Consider the following 12,688-nt stretch of genomic DNA (forward strand, 5'->3'; position numbering starts at 1 on the left):
GACAAGGGTGAAGTTTTTTTTTTTAATGAAAAAAGACAATGTGGGATACTATTCACCTACTAAAGACAAAGACATAATGACCTTTGCAGGTGAATGAATAGAACTTGAGAATATCTTCCTGAGTGACATAACCCAGACCCAAAAGACATGGATGGCGTATACTCACTTCTAAGTGGATATTAGCAATAAAGTACAGGATATCAATACTATACTCAGGACCAAAAGAAGTTGAAGAAGAAAGGACCAAGAGAGGATTTTGAATCTAACTGAGAACATACCGGAAAATACTCAGAGGAGGCAGAGGAAGGAAGGAACTAGGTGGGAGTGGGTAGTTTTGAGACAACTGAGTGTTTCAGGATCGGGTCTGGGGAGATACAGGGGAGATGGCTTGACAACCATGAAAATGAATGGATAGCTGCAGCTGGCAGGGGTGGAGATGTCAAAAAAATTCACTTGGTCATCACATTAGATGCTGATAAAGCCATTGATAAAATCAAGCACCCCTTCATGTTAAAAGTCTTAGAGACCTCAGTGATCAAATTTGCATACCTGAACCAGCCAATAAACACTAACAACTTATATGCAGAGAAACTTAAAACCAGAGAGTAAGCAAAGCTGCCCACATACAAAAGAGACCTCACAAAATCTACCAAAGTACACCTACACCAAAGGTGATAAACCCTTACAGAAAAGTGTCTGAATACAAGATTAACTCAAAAAACCAGCAGCCCTTCCTCATGCAACAGTTAAAACGGATAAGAAAAATTTAGTCAAGCAAAACCCTTTACAGTAACCACAGATAACATTAAATAGCCCAGTACAACTCTAATCAAGCTACTTAAAGACCTGCCTGTCAAAAACTTTATGTCTCTGAAAAAGGAATTAACAGGACATCTGAAGATGGAAAGGTCTCCTATACTACAGATGGATAGGATTAACAAGGTGAAAATGGCCATCTTACAAAAAGCATCTTCACAGTCAATGCATTTCTCTTCAAAATTGCAAGACCATTATTTACAGACCTTGAAAGAGCAATTCTTTAAAAAACAAAAAACCCATGATAGCTGATAGATACATAGATGATAGATAGATAGATGATAGATAGATAGATAGATAGATAGATAGATAGATAGATAGATGATAGATAGATATCTTGAATAATTAAATAATTTTTGGAGGTATCATCATCCCTGATATCAAGACATATCACAGAGCAATCATAACAAAAGCTGTATAGAATTAGTATATAAACAAAAAGTTGACCGATGGAATCAAATCAAAGAAAAAACACACATACCTACCAACACATGATTTTGACGAAGGCAAAACCACACAATGGGGAAAATAGGAAAGTTTCTTCAACAAATGGTGCAGGTGTAACTGTATGTCTGCATGAAGAAGAATGCAAATAGATCTGTATTTCTCAACCTGCACAAAACTCAAGTTCATGTGGATGAAAGACCTTGACATTGAAACAGAAACTTCAATATACTGAGGACATCGGTACAGTAGACAATTTCCTGAACAGCACACCACTGTCCCAGCCTCTGAGATCAATGATTGATAAATGGGGACTCACAAAACTTAAAAACCTCTGTAAAGCAAAGGACACCATCAAAAGGACAAAAGAGAAGCCTACATTTTGGGAAAAGATCGTCATCAGTCTTACACTTCACAGAGAAATAATGGTTAAAATATATAAAAAGCCCAAAAAGTTAGACAGCAATAAACCAATCTGAATATGGTGTACAGTGGTAAACGAAGCATTCCCAGCCGAGGATGCTCAGGAGGCCGAGAGACATCAAATGCTCATCTTCAGTCATCACTGAATGCAGATAAGAAGGACCCTGAGTCCATCCTACACCAGTCAGAGCAGCCAGAATCAAAACCTCAAGTGACAGCCATGCTGACAAGGATATTGAGTAAAGGGAACATTCCTCCATTGTTGGTGGGAGAGACATTAAAATCCCTTTTCTTTTTTTTTTTTTCTTTTTCTTTTTTTCAGAGCTGGGGACCGAACCCAGGGCCTTGCGCTTGCTAGGCAAGTGCTCTACCGCTGAGCTAAATCTCTAACCCCTAAAATCCCTTTTGAAAAGCAATTTGGCGGGTTTTTTTTCAAAAATTTTGAAATAGTTTTTACCTTAAGACACAACTATGTCAATCATGGGCATATACCCCAAACTTGCTCCACCATACCACCCAAGCACACTTGCTTAACTATGTTCATAAAACCTCTCCTTGTAATAGCCATGGACAGGAGACAACTGAAAAACTGATTAAGGAAATGTGGTATATTTGCACAATGAAATAATACTCGGCTATGAAAAACATGGAATTTGAGAAAATTGCAGGCAAATGGATGGGATTGGCAAACATCATATTGGATGAGGTAACTGAAACCGAGAAGGACAGGCATGGTATGTACTCACTTAAAGGTGAGGACCTTAGCAGCCATAAATTACAGAATAACCAGGCCACAGGGCACAGACCTAAAGAAGCTAAGTAATGAGGGCCCAAGGGAAGATGCGTGAATCTCACTCGGGAGGGAAAATGAAATAGATATCAGGATTCGATTGAGGGAGGGAAATTTGTAGGATGGGGAGGGGAACTAAGGATCAGAGCAGGTGTGGTGTGGGAGCTGGGACAGAAGATACCAGTGGAGAGGCATCTCTGTGGTGAAACAAAGACCAGGAACCATGGGGGCTCTTAGCAGTCTATCTATGGAGCTGAGACTTGCAGAGCCTACTAGCAGCAGGTGATATGCAGCTTTCAGTGGTCATCTTCTGTACACAGGGGAGACTTCCAGGAGAAGGAGGAGAACACCAAAGCACTCAGAAAAACATCAACCCAAAATTTATCCTACCACCAAGATATGCAGGTTAAAATGGAACGGACATTAAGGAGATACCAAACCAATAACTGGACCAACTTGAGACCCACCCTGTGGGAGAGAGCCAGTCTTTGACTCCATTAATGATATTTTGCTATGCTTGCAGACAGAAGCTTTGGATAATTCTTCTGAGAGTCTTCATCAAGCCCTGGATAGAAACAGATGTACACACCCACAGCCAAATAAATATCAGGTGGGGGTTGGGGCGTCTTGTGAAAGAGTTGGGGGAAGGATATTGAATTCAAAGGAGGACAGTTCCATTGAAGGTTCAGAAACACAACAAGAAAACCTACAGATTAACCAACAGGGGCCCATGAGGGCTCACAGGGACTGAACCACCTATCAAAGAGCACGTCAGGGCTGCACATAGACCCCATATTCAGAGGTAACAGACGTGCAGCTTCACGTGCTCTTCATGTGGACTCCTGGTTTACTGAAGTGAGGGCAGGTTCTCATTCTGTTGCCTGCATTTGGATTCCTTTCTGCTAGCTGGGCTGCCTTGTGTGGTCACAGTAGGAGAGGAGCTAAAATGTCCACACTATTTTATCTAGGGTGAATAAGACCAGCTACAATATAGTAAATTTATATATGATATAAAAAATCTTACCTTCCAAAAATCTTACATGCTTCACTTCTTTTTTATGTGCTGGTGTTCTTGCACTGTGGCATAGATTTATAAGTTATGGTTATTGTACTATTCATAAGAAAAACATTTAGCGAGCATTTGAAGACCTTTATATTTCAGTCCCCAGTATCTTAGTTTAGATGTTCACAAACAATGTTTTTTGAAACCGGATCTCACTATGTAGCCATGCTGGTCTGAAACCCACGCCATAGACCATGTTGTACTTAACTCACAAAGGTCTGTGTGTCTCCTCCCTCCCACAGTCTGGGATGTAATTCATGGAACTACAGGTCTAGTCAAACAATTTTGAATTTATTTTTCAGCAATTCACTATGACTGTTGACTGGTATCCTTGCGACTTTCTCAAGAGAAAACATGAGGCATGGTTAGCTTTTTAAATAGAACACAAACTAAAAGGCTCAAGCATGCATACACACAATCAATCAATCTCTCTCTCTCTCTGTCTCTCTCTTTCTGTCTGTCTCTGTCTCTGTCTCTCTCTCTCTGTCTCTCTGTCTCTCTCTGTCTCTCTCTCTCTGTCTCTGTCTCTCTCTCTCTGTCTCTCTCTCTCTCTGTCTGTCTCTCTCTCTCTCTCTCTCTCTCCTCCCTCCCTCTTAAAAACTCTAAAGAGAATATTTGCATTGCTCAGGGATGTATGGCAGTAGACTCTTAGGGAACACTAGGAGGAAAGATTCCAGGTCTGCAAGGAGATAAGAATTCCAGAGGACAAACAACAGAGTGAAATAAGCTGGACGCCTGGGGCTCTCAGAGACTGAACCACCAACCACAGAACATACACGGGCTGGACTCACACCTTCCCACTCATATGTAGCAGAAGAGCAGCTGGATTTTCATATAGGTCCCAGTCAACTGGGATGGGGCCTATCAAAAAGCTGTTCCTTATACATGGGATACCTCCTTCTAGCTGAGCTGCCTTGTCTGACCTTGGAGAGAGAGGAAGTGTCTACCCTTGCAGAGACTTGAAGTGCCAGGGTGTGGGGATACATAGGGGATCCATGACTGCTCAGAGGTGAAGGGGAAGGGGAACCAGAAAGGACTGTGGAATAGGGAGACTGAGACAGGGTCAGTGAGTTTGATGTAAAATGAATAAGAAAAAATAAAATTAAATATTTCAAAGAGCATTAAGTTTTGAAAGGAGAGTGAGCTCTCTCTAGAAAGGCTCACCTTAAAGCACAGATCTGTTGTCTGGAAATAATGGCTCAACATAAACATTAGGTAAACATGTGTACTAAACAGGGAATTTCAGCATAATAATTTTATTTCATATGGAAGGGAATATAGCTTTGTAAGATCAATTTATTTAGAGCTAAACATTCACAAAATCTAGGAGAAGATTTATAATTCTAAAATACCAGAATATGTGGAAGGAAATGAACTATTTATATATCCACATTAAAAGCTCCATCTGAAATGTGAAACAAAAATGTCTTGGACTGCAATATCACCAACATTGCTAGTTAATTACAGGATGAAAGTTTACCGAACACCTCCTAGCAAAAGGTAGTTTTCTACTGCATTGGACATTTCAAACAGATCATTAGGAAACACTATTTATTACCTGTGATTATGTAACATATAATTCTAAAGATATGGCTTATACTGTCATTTTTAAGGTCAGAAATTATAAAATTTCAGACTCAGGGACTGGGGGTGTTTATTCATGGTAGAACATTTGCCAATGACACACATGACCTTTAATTCAGTGGCAAACTGTGTCAAAATAAAAAATACTGAAGTGGACCAACAGCTGATCTAGCTTATTCTTTGTCTTGGTTCATGACTCACGAACTGAACTACTGAGCTATGTAGTACTCCTGGTACTGCTGTTCTTTTGTTGTGTTGGAACAGTCTCTTTTCTAGCTCATATTTCGTGTGTAATAAGCTTTCTAAATATTTCTCTGAGTTTTTCAAATCATTTAATATCATATTAATATTCCTGACTTAAGCAATTCTCACCATCAAGAACAACACTAAGATTGTAGAAGAGAAGAAACTGTACCTGTTTGACACTTGCACGGCCTGTGCATCTGCACTCATTGATTCTAAGAAGTTTATCATTTCAGTCTGATTTTCATATGTTGCAAGTTGCAGTGGTGTCAAGCCATACTGTAAAGAAAACAATATTACATTTTATAAAACAACTTGTTTCTCAACTGAAAGTTCATCACAGATTTTGTGAACATAAACACACACTGTACTGAGTCACAAGGCATCATTTTTCCTACAACACCTGCTGTGCTTTCCACACACAGCTCTCTTCTTCCCTTTGACACATCTTTTGTCTACACAACACTGCATATGAACACCAATCCCTTCCAGAATTTTCCCCAAACACTCAATGGTTCCAATCTTCTTAGCTCCAAAAACTAGGACCTCCATGGACACAACCCCAAAATATAAAGTTTGGTATGCCCCTGTTGAAGGAGTGTGCTCAAGAGGTATCTGGAGCAGAGTTTCTCAATCTGCACTCCAAATATATTTCTTTTCTAAACTAAGAATTATCTCCCAAGGGCAATAGCATCTTCTATGAATACCAAAACTTTTGAAAATCATAAAAATGTTTTGTATATTTTCTCAATGATCAGATTTTCTAATTTGCCTGACACCTCTCTCCTTTCCCAGTCTGCCCTCATCCCTGAGCCAAACACACATCAATACCTTCTTAGCAGCAACCCAGTTCTATATATTCTACAATCATTAAACTTGAAATGTATTTCTTTTCCTTGTTGGTGTAGATGTGATGTGATGTGATGTGTGTGTGTATGTGTGTATGTGTGTGTGTGTGTCTGTGTGTGTCTGTGTGTGTGTGTGTGTGTGTGTGTGTGTGTAATCCTAAAGCCTATAATCTTGAATTTCAAACTTAAAGTCAACGCTGAGACAAAATATGCTATTCTGTGGGTTTTTTGGCACTAATTATAAATACACACACACACACACACACACACACACAGACACACACAGACACACACACAGACACACACACAGACACACACATACACATACACACACATATATATATTTAAAGAGAAAAAGCGTTCCTCTGAACACATTCAGTGACAATGCTTGAGGTTCTGCATGTAGAAAATAGGTCTGAGTGTCCCAGCTAGAAGTAGCTAGAAGTGCATTGGGAATGAAGTTGAATGACCTTTACCTCTGTTTTGGCTTCAATATCTACGTTGTACTCCAGGAGCATCTTTACAATTGCAATGCTGCCCCTGGAAATGGCATGGTGAAAGGCTGTATTCCCACTGTAATCCATCAAATTTGGATTAGCATTGTGCCTGAGCAATACACAAACACAATGTGTGTTGTCCCGCTGCGCAGCCTGTGGAAATTGTACAAAGAAATACATCTTCACTTCAAGGAAGCCAAGGGAAACATTTCTACAATGGCACTGAATAGTTTCTCTGAAATCAGACAGAGTTTTAGTTATTCATATTTTCCCTCCATTTTGACACAAGGTCTTCTTAAATACTCCAGGCTTGACTCATTTAATGATCTCCCCACCACATCTTTTTCCAAGTGGTAGAATTAAGGGGTTCTACCAACCCACCTAGATGTCCTAAGCACTCAGGTCTGTGCTGGTTGGCTGTCACAATGCAGAGATTGCTTGTTTGCTTAGATTTTGTTCTTTTTGCCAATGTGATACACGCTTAATACACCTGGAAAGATCCTCACTTGAGGAATTGGACTGGCCTCTGGGGCACTGTGTGGAACTATTTTTTTTATTTAGACAGAAGTAGGAAAGCCCAAGGTCTTGTGGTAGGGGCATGCCTGAGTTCAAAGTTGTATAAAAAAAAGCTGAGCAAACCTGGGTAAAAGCCATGGAAAGCTGCATTCTCCCCTGATCTCTAGTTTAGTTCTTCCCCACAGTTCCTGATTTGAGTTCCTGACCAGGTTTCCCATGAGGATCAACTGGGATGAATAAATGTAAGCTAAATAACTTTTTCCTCTCCTGAGTAAGTTTTGGTCTGTGTTTTCTCACAACAACAGAAACCAAACAAGGACACCTCTAATCCATTTCATACCAAAACAGATGGCCAATAGCTACCTTAGTCAACGGTGTGCAGCCTTCATCATCCTGGATGTTAATGTTGGACTTATTTTCTAATAACAGTGTCACTACATCTGGATGGTTGTGGGCACTCGCATAATGCAGCGATGTCCTGCAAATTGAAAACACATTTAGCAACATCTCTGAATTCCCAGTAAGACTCTCATCACCTGTAAGTACTACATAATATGAAGGTGATTTCTATCTGATGGAAGAAAGTAACTACAATGTTCTTATTTATTGAGGTCTACTCAAATGTTCATTTACTGTGCTAGGGATATGGTACATGACTCTTCCTATTTAAGGCAGGTGTTCTATCCTGACCTTCTTCGCTGCTCAAAGCAGCCTGTCTGAATCCTAGAAAAGTTCCCAAATTGATCTCAGCTTGAATTTAAGTCATACTCTAATATCTGGAACTTACTAGTTACTCCTCGGTATTTTCAGGAGCTCCATGACTCCATGTCCCCATCCAAGGGATGAACATTAAACATATCTTAATAGGGGCTACTCTGATGTTTCAGTTCGAATGGGGAAGAAATCTGCTACAACACTACAAGCATTTCCAGCTCCTGAGAGCTCAGCATTTCCTGATCATGGTAATGATTTCTCTTCCTAGTGATAACAAACAGAACTATTCTGTGAGAGAAAAACAGGATTTTATCAGCAGTACACATAAAAAAATTCATATAAAAGAAGTTTACATTTCTTAATCCTCCTATCTTATCCATTGTGGTTACCTTCATTTTCATTCACATTTTACCCTCTCTAAGAATGGAAGGTCATTTATCCTTTTTATTATTTTACAACTATAATTAGCATACTTTTAGCACTTTACAAAATAAAAGGTAATTATCATGCAACCCATTGTGCCCTACATTAAACAAAATATGTCACAATCGACAGGTAAGTGGCAATTTTACCGGTCACTTGCATCTATGTACATTTTTAACAGTGAACAAAAATGTAAGCCCTCAGTCCTCAATACTTTCTTTTATTTTTATTTTCACATTTCATTTTTTATGCCCATATGTAACACTTCTATACTTGGTATAGAAACCAGGACCTCATGCTTTGCCGTATATTGATCAATGTGCCCATGGACTCACACCAAAATCAGGTAAATATTGCTACAAGGTAATAACCTATGGTGGCATAGCTGCCTTGCTTGAGATTCATAGAGTTTCAGTAAAATGAAAGGAGGGTTCCAAAGAGTAATGTTCATTTCATGTTATATTTAAATTTATACAATGTAAGGAAGCTTGACTGGGCAGAGAAATGAAGTTTTACAAATGCGAAGATCTTGAGAGATATTAGAATGTGTATTCTACACAGGGGATATCTAAGTTACATGTGGGGAATAAATGGACTGACAGAATGAAAAATTACCATTGGACAATTCAGTGTTTTTAAAGAAAATATTCAATGAACAGAAGAATATTTTAAAACTAAAATTCATTCTTGTATTCTTTATATGAAGCTTCACCTTAAAGACTAATTAACATCTTAGAATAACAAAATGATCAAGAAGCATGTGAACTAGGGAAAATATGCTGGTGTGTCATCGATTCCCCTTCCACCATAAAGACAGGATATAAGAATGATGTGCTAACCTTTAAAAGTCTTGGAAAAATCAGGAATTCAAAGCTTACTATAAACATAGGAAAAGCAATATACAGCAAACCAATAGCCTACATCCAACTAAATTGAGAGAAAGTTGAAGGAATACCACTAAAATCAGGGAGTAGTCAAGGATGCCCCCTTAAACAAATTCAGCAAAGTGGCTGGATACAAAATTAACTCAAACAAATCAGTAGCCTTTCTCTATTCAAAGGATGAATAGGCTAAGAAAGGAATTAGGGAAACAACACCTTCAGAATAATCACAAATAAAATAAAATAACCCAGTGTGACTCTAACCAAGCAAGTGAAAATCCTGTTCGGTAAGAACTTCAAGTCTCTGAAGAAAGAATAGAAGATCTCATAAGATGGAAAGATCTCCCATTCTCACAGACTGGCAGGATTAACATTATAAAATTGGCCATCTGTCCAAAAGCAATCTACTGATTCGACGCAATCTCCATCAAAATTCTAACTCCATTCCCCATGGAGGTAGAAAGAGCGATTTGGAAATTCACTTGCATTAACAAAAAAACAGGATCCTGAGAACTATACTCAACAAGAAAAAAAATTCTGGGGGAATCACCCTCCCTAACCTTAAGCTGTATTACAGAGCAATAGCGATAAAAATGTTATGATACTGGTACAGCGATAGGCAAGTAGATCAATAGAATAGAATAGGAGACCCAGAAATGAACCCATACACCTACCTATGGTCACTTGATTTTTAACAAAAGAACTAAAACCATCTAGTGGGTAAAAGATAGCTTTTTCAACAACTGGTGCTGAATCAACTGGCACTCAGCATGTAGACTGCAAATCAAACCTTTCTTATCACCCTGTACACAGTTAAAATCCAAGCAAATCAAGGATCTCCACATAAAACCAGATATACTCAACTTAAAAGAAGAAAACATGGGGAAGAGCCTAGAATACATGAGCCTGGAATACTTGGGAAAATTTCCTGAACAGAACAGCAATAGTTTATTCTCCAAGATCAAGAATCAACAAATGGGACCTCATCAAATTGCAAAGCTTCTGTAAGGCAAAGAGTACTGTCATTAGAAAACAATGGCTACTAACAGATTGGAAAAGATTTTTATGAATCCTACATCTGATAGAAGGCTTACATCCAATATACACATAGAATTCAAGTAGTTGGACTCCAGAGAATCAAATTACTTTAATACAAAAAGGGGAGCAGAGCTAAACAAAGAATTCTCAATTGAGGAATATCAAATGGCCAAAAAGAACCTAAAGGACTGGTCAACATCTTTAGTCATCAGAGAAAATGCAAATCATTACCACCCTGTTATTCAACGCCACACCAGTCAGAGTGGCTAAGATCAAAACTCAGGCAACAGAGGTAGGCGAGGATTTGGAGAAGGAGGAACACTCCTCCTTTGTAGGTGGGAGAGCAAGCTGGGACAACTCTGGAAATCTGTTCGGAGGACCCAGCTTTACACACTCCTGTGCATATACACAAAAAGGGCTCCAACATAAAACAAAGAAACATATTCCATTACATTCACAACAGCCTTATTTATAATAGCGAGGAGCTGGAGAGAACCCAGATATCCGTTCATCTAAAGAGTTCACATGGAAAGACCCCTGGCTTCAACTGCATATGTAGCAGAGGATGGCCTTGTTGGGCACCAATAAGAGGAGAAGCCCGTGGTCCTGCCAAGGCTCTAGCCCCAGTGGAACGGAATGCTAAGGCAGGGAATCCCGAAGGAGTGGGCAAACGGGTGGGGGTGAACCCTCATATAAGAGGAGGAGGGACGATGAGCAAGGGGGTTCATGGTAAGAACCCACACACACACAGAGAAAAAGGAATGAGGGGCTGGGGTAGTTGTTAAAACTCAATTGGTAAAGCATTTGTCCTGAAAACCTGACTGCTGATCTTGGGATAAGGGGATCCGCAAAGCTCACTTGCCTACAAGTGTGAGGATCAGTGTGCTCCAAGACAGTAAATAAAGCACACCATGGACTTGCTTGAGTGGAGTCTCCAGAACAGAGGGACGATGGGCTGGAACCCACAGGGAGGCCTGCTTGCCTGAGCTCAGGCCTTAGAACCCCATGGTGGTACAACATAACTAGCAGTCGACATTGTCTCTGACCACCACACCCTAAGCTCCACACGTGTGGGGCACAGGAAGTGAGATGAGGACAATCTCTGTCCTTCACATGTGTATCGATGTAAAAACAACAGTACAGAAGGTGATTACATGGGAGCATGGTCACAGTTCCAGTTCTAAATGTCTTTGATCCATTATTATTTTATACTATATTATTATATTGTATCATATACATTATATTATATTATACATTATTATATTGCATCATATTATGTATTAAGAAAGTCGTCATAGAATCAGGGGGAGTGGGAAGTGGGATGGAAGAGGCAGGACAGGATATAACATTGAAATGTAAATGTATGAACTATCTAATAAAAATGAAAAAACAGAAAACAACAACAACAACAAAGAAGAAAGAAAATCTAGATAGGGGTCTTGGCAATAACAGCTCTAGTTTTGTTTAGTAGAGAACTCAGTTTGATTGCTAAGACACACAGGGCAGCTCACAACTGTCTATAGCTGCAGTTCCAGGGGATCCTGCACCAGGTTCTATCACAATGGTACACAGAAAATACACAGAGGCAAATCAACGGTATTTATGTGTGTGAGTGTGTGTGTCTTTTTGTATGTTTACAAAATGTAAGGGTTAACATAAGAATAAAATTATGTAGTTTCATTAAGGCCTAGGAGCTGCTGTTCCACAGTGTGGAGGTCTCATACGACTAAGAGCATTTAGCAGGTATAAAACCCAGGGGTCCCCAGTGAAAATGAGCCTATGTATGACCACTCTCTACCCTCAGATTGTAGCCCTGGAAGTTGATTTGTCTTCCTCCTTAGCCCTGAGTGTCCCTAACAGTTCCTACCCTCCTCCTTTCACTCCCCTCATCAATTTGAAGCCCCATTACCTGCCCCTCCAATCAGATTCATCCACATGATGATGACACTCATGGATCATACTTTCAATTTTCTCCACGTCCCCAACACAGGCCGCTCTTTGTAATCGACCCACGGGATCATACCCGATCAGATAGAGGGGAAATTTCGTCGTTTTCTTTTGACGCAGGCATCCAAAACCAGGACAGGAGCGCCACAGACGGGTGTACCAACGTCCCCTTCTGGGGAACTTCAATGCCAGAGCATCATATTCAAAATCTTCCTCCATTATGGAGCGCTAGGGCCGCCCAGGACCTTCTTACTCTCTCTTCCCTCCCATTTAGCTAATCTCCACCTCCCAAATTATACGATAAGAGTTTGCTAAAATCACCAATTCTTGCCAAAGAAGTGTAGGCAAGACCTGCTCGTTCAGGGTTAACTGAACTATACTTCATCACCTAGTAACACAGCTGCACTGGCACCACCATAGTGACATGCTCTGAGCTCACAATGGAGCTGGCTTACGGACTG

At 39.9% G+C, this 12,688-nt stretch overlaps 1 protein-coding gene across 7 annotated transcripts in view; it reads right to left on the reverse strand.

The window, feature by feature from the left end:
* The window catches only part of LOC134482477 (ankyrin repeat domain-containing protein 7-like), a 145,962-nt gene that overhangs the window by 23,615 nt on the left and 109,659 nt on the right, over positions 1 to 12,688 (reverse strand). For 2 of the 7 annotated variants that reach the window (XR_015639744.1, XM_087589384.1), the window contains exons 1-5: positions 12,190 to 12,594; positions 7,588 to 7,702; positions 6,688 to 6,861; positions 5,536 to 5,642; positions 3,498 to 3,550 (exon numbers count right to left, since the gene is read on the reverse strand). Coding sequence is in view for 5 of the 7 variants with exons in the window: in XM_087589384.1 (XP_087445510.1) it covers positions 3,498 to 3,550; positions 5,536 to 5,642; positions 6,688 to 6,861; positions 7,588 to 7,702; positions 12,190 to 12,446 (706 nt within the window). In the remaining 2 variants the exon portion in view is untranslated. Of the gene's footprint in view, positions 1 to 3,497; positions 3,551 to 5,535; positions 5,643 to 6,687; positions 6,862 to 7,587; positions 7,734 to 12,189; positions 12,609 to 12,688 lie in introns of those variants that run through there. The other 5 variants (XM_087589386.1, XM_087589387.1, XR_015639743.1 and 2 more) reach the window with 4 other exon arrangements.

Source organism: Rattus norvegicus, chromosome 16 (genome assembly GCF_021556685.1).
Source record: "Rattus norvegicus strain SHRSP/BbbUtx chromosome 16, alternate assembly SHRSP_T2T, whole genome shotgun sequence".
Taxonomy (NCBI): Eukaryota; Metazoa; Chordata; class Mammalia; order Rodentia; family Muridae; genus Rattus; species Rattus norvegicus.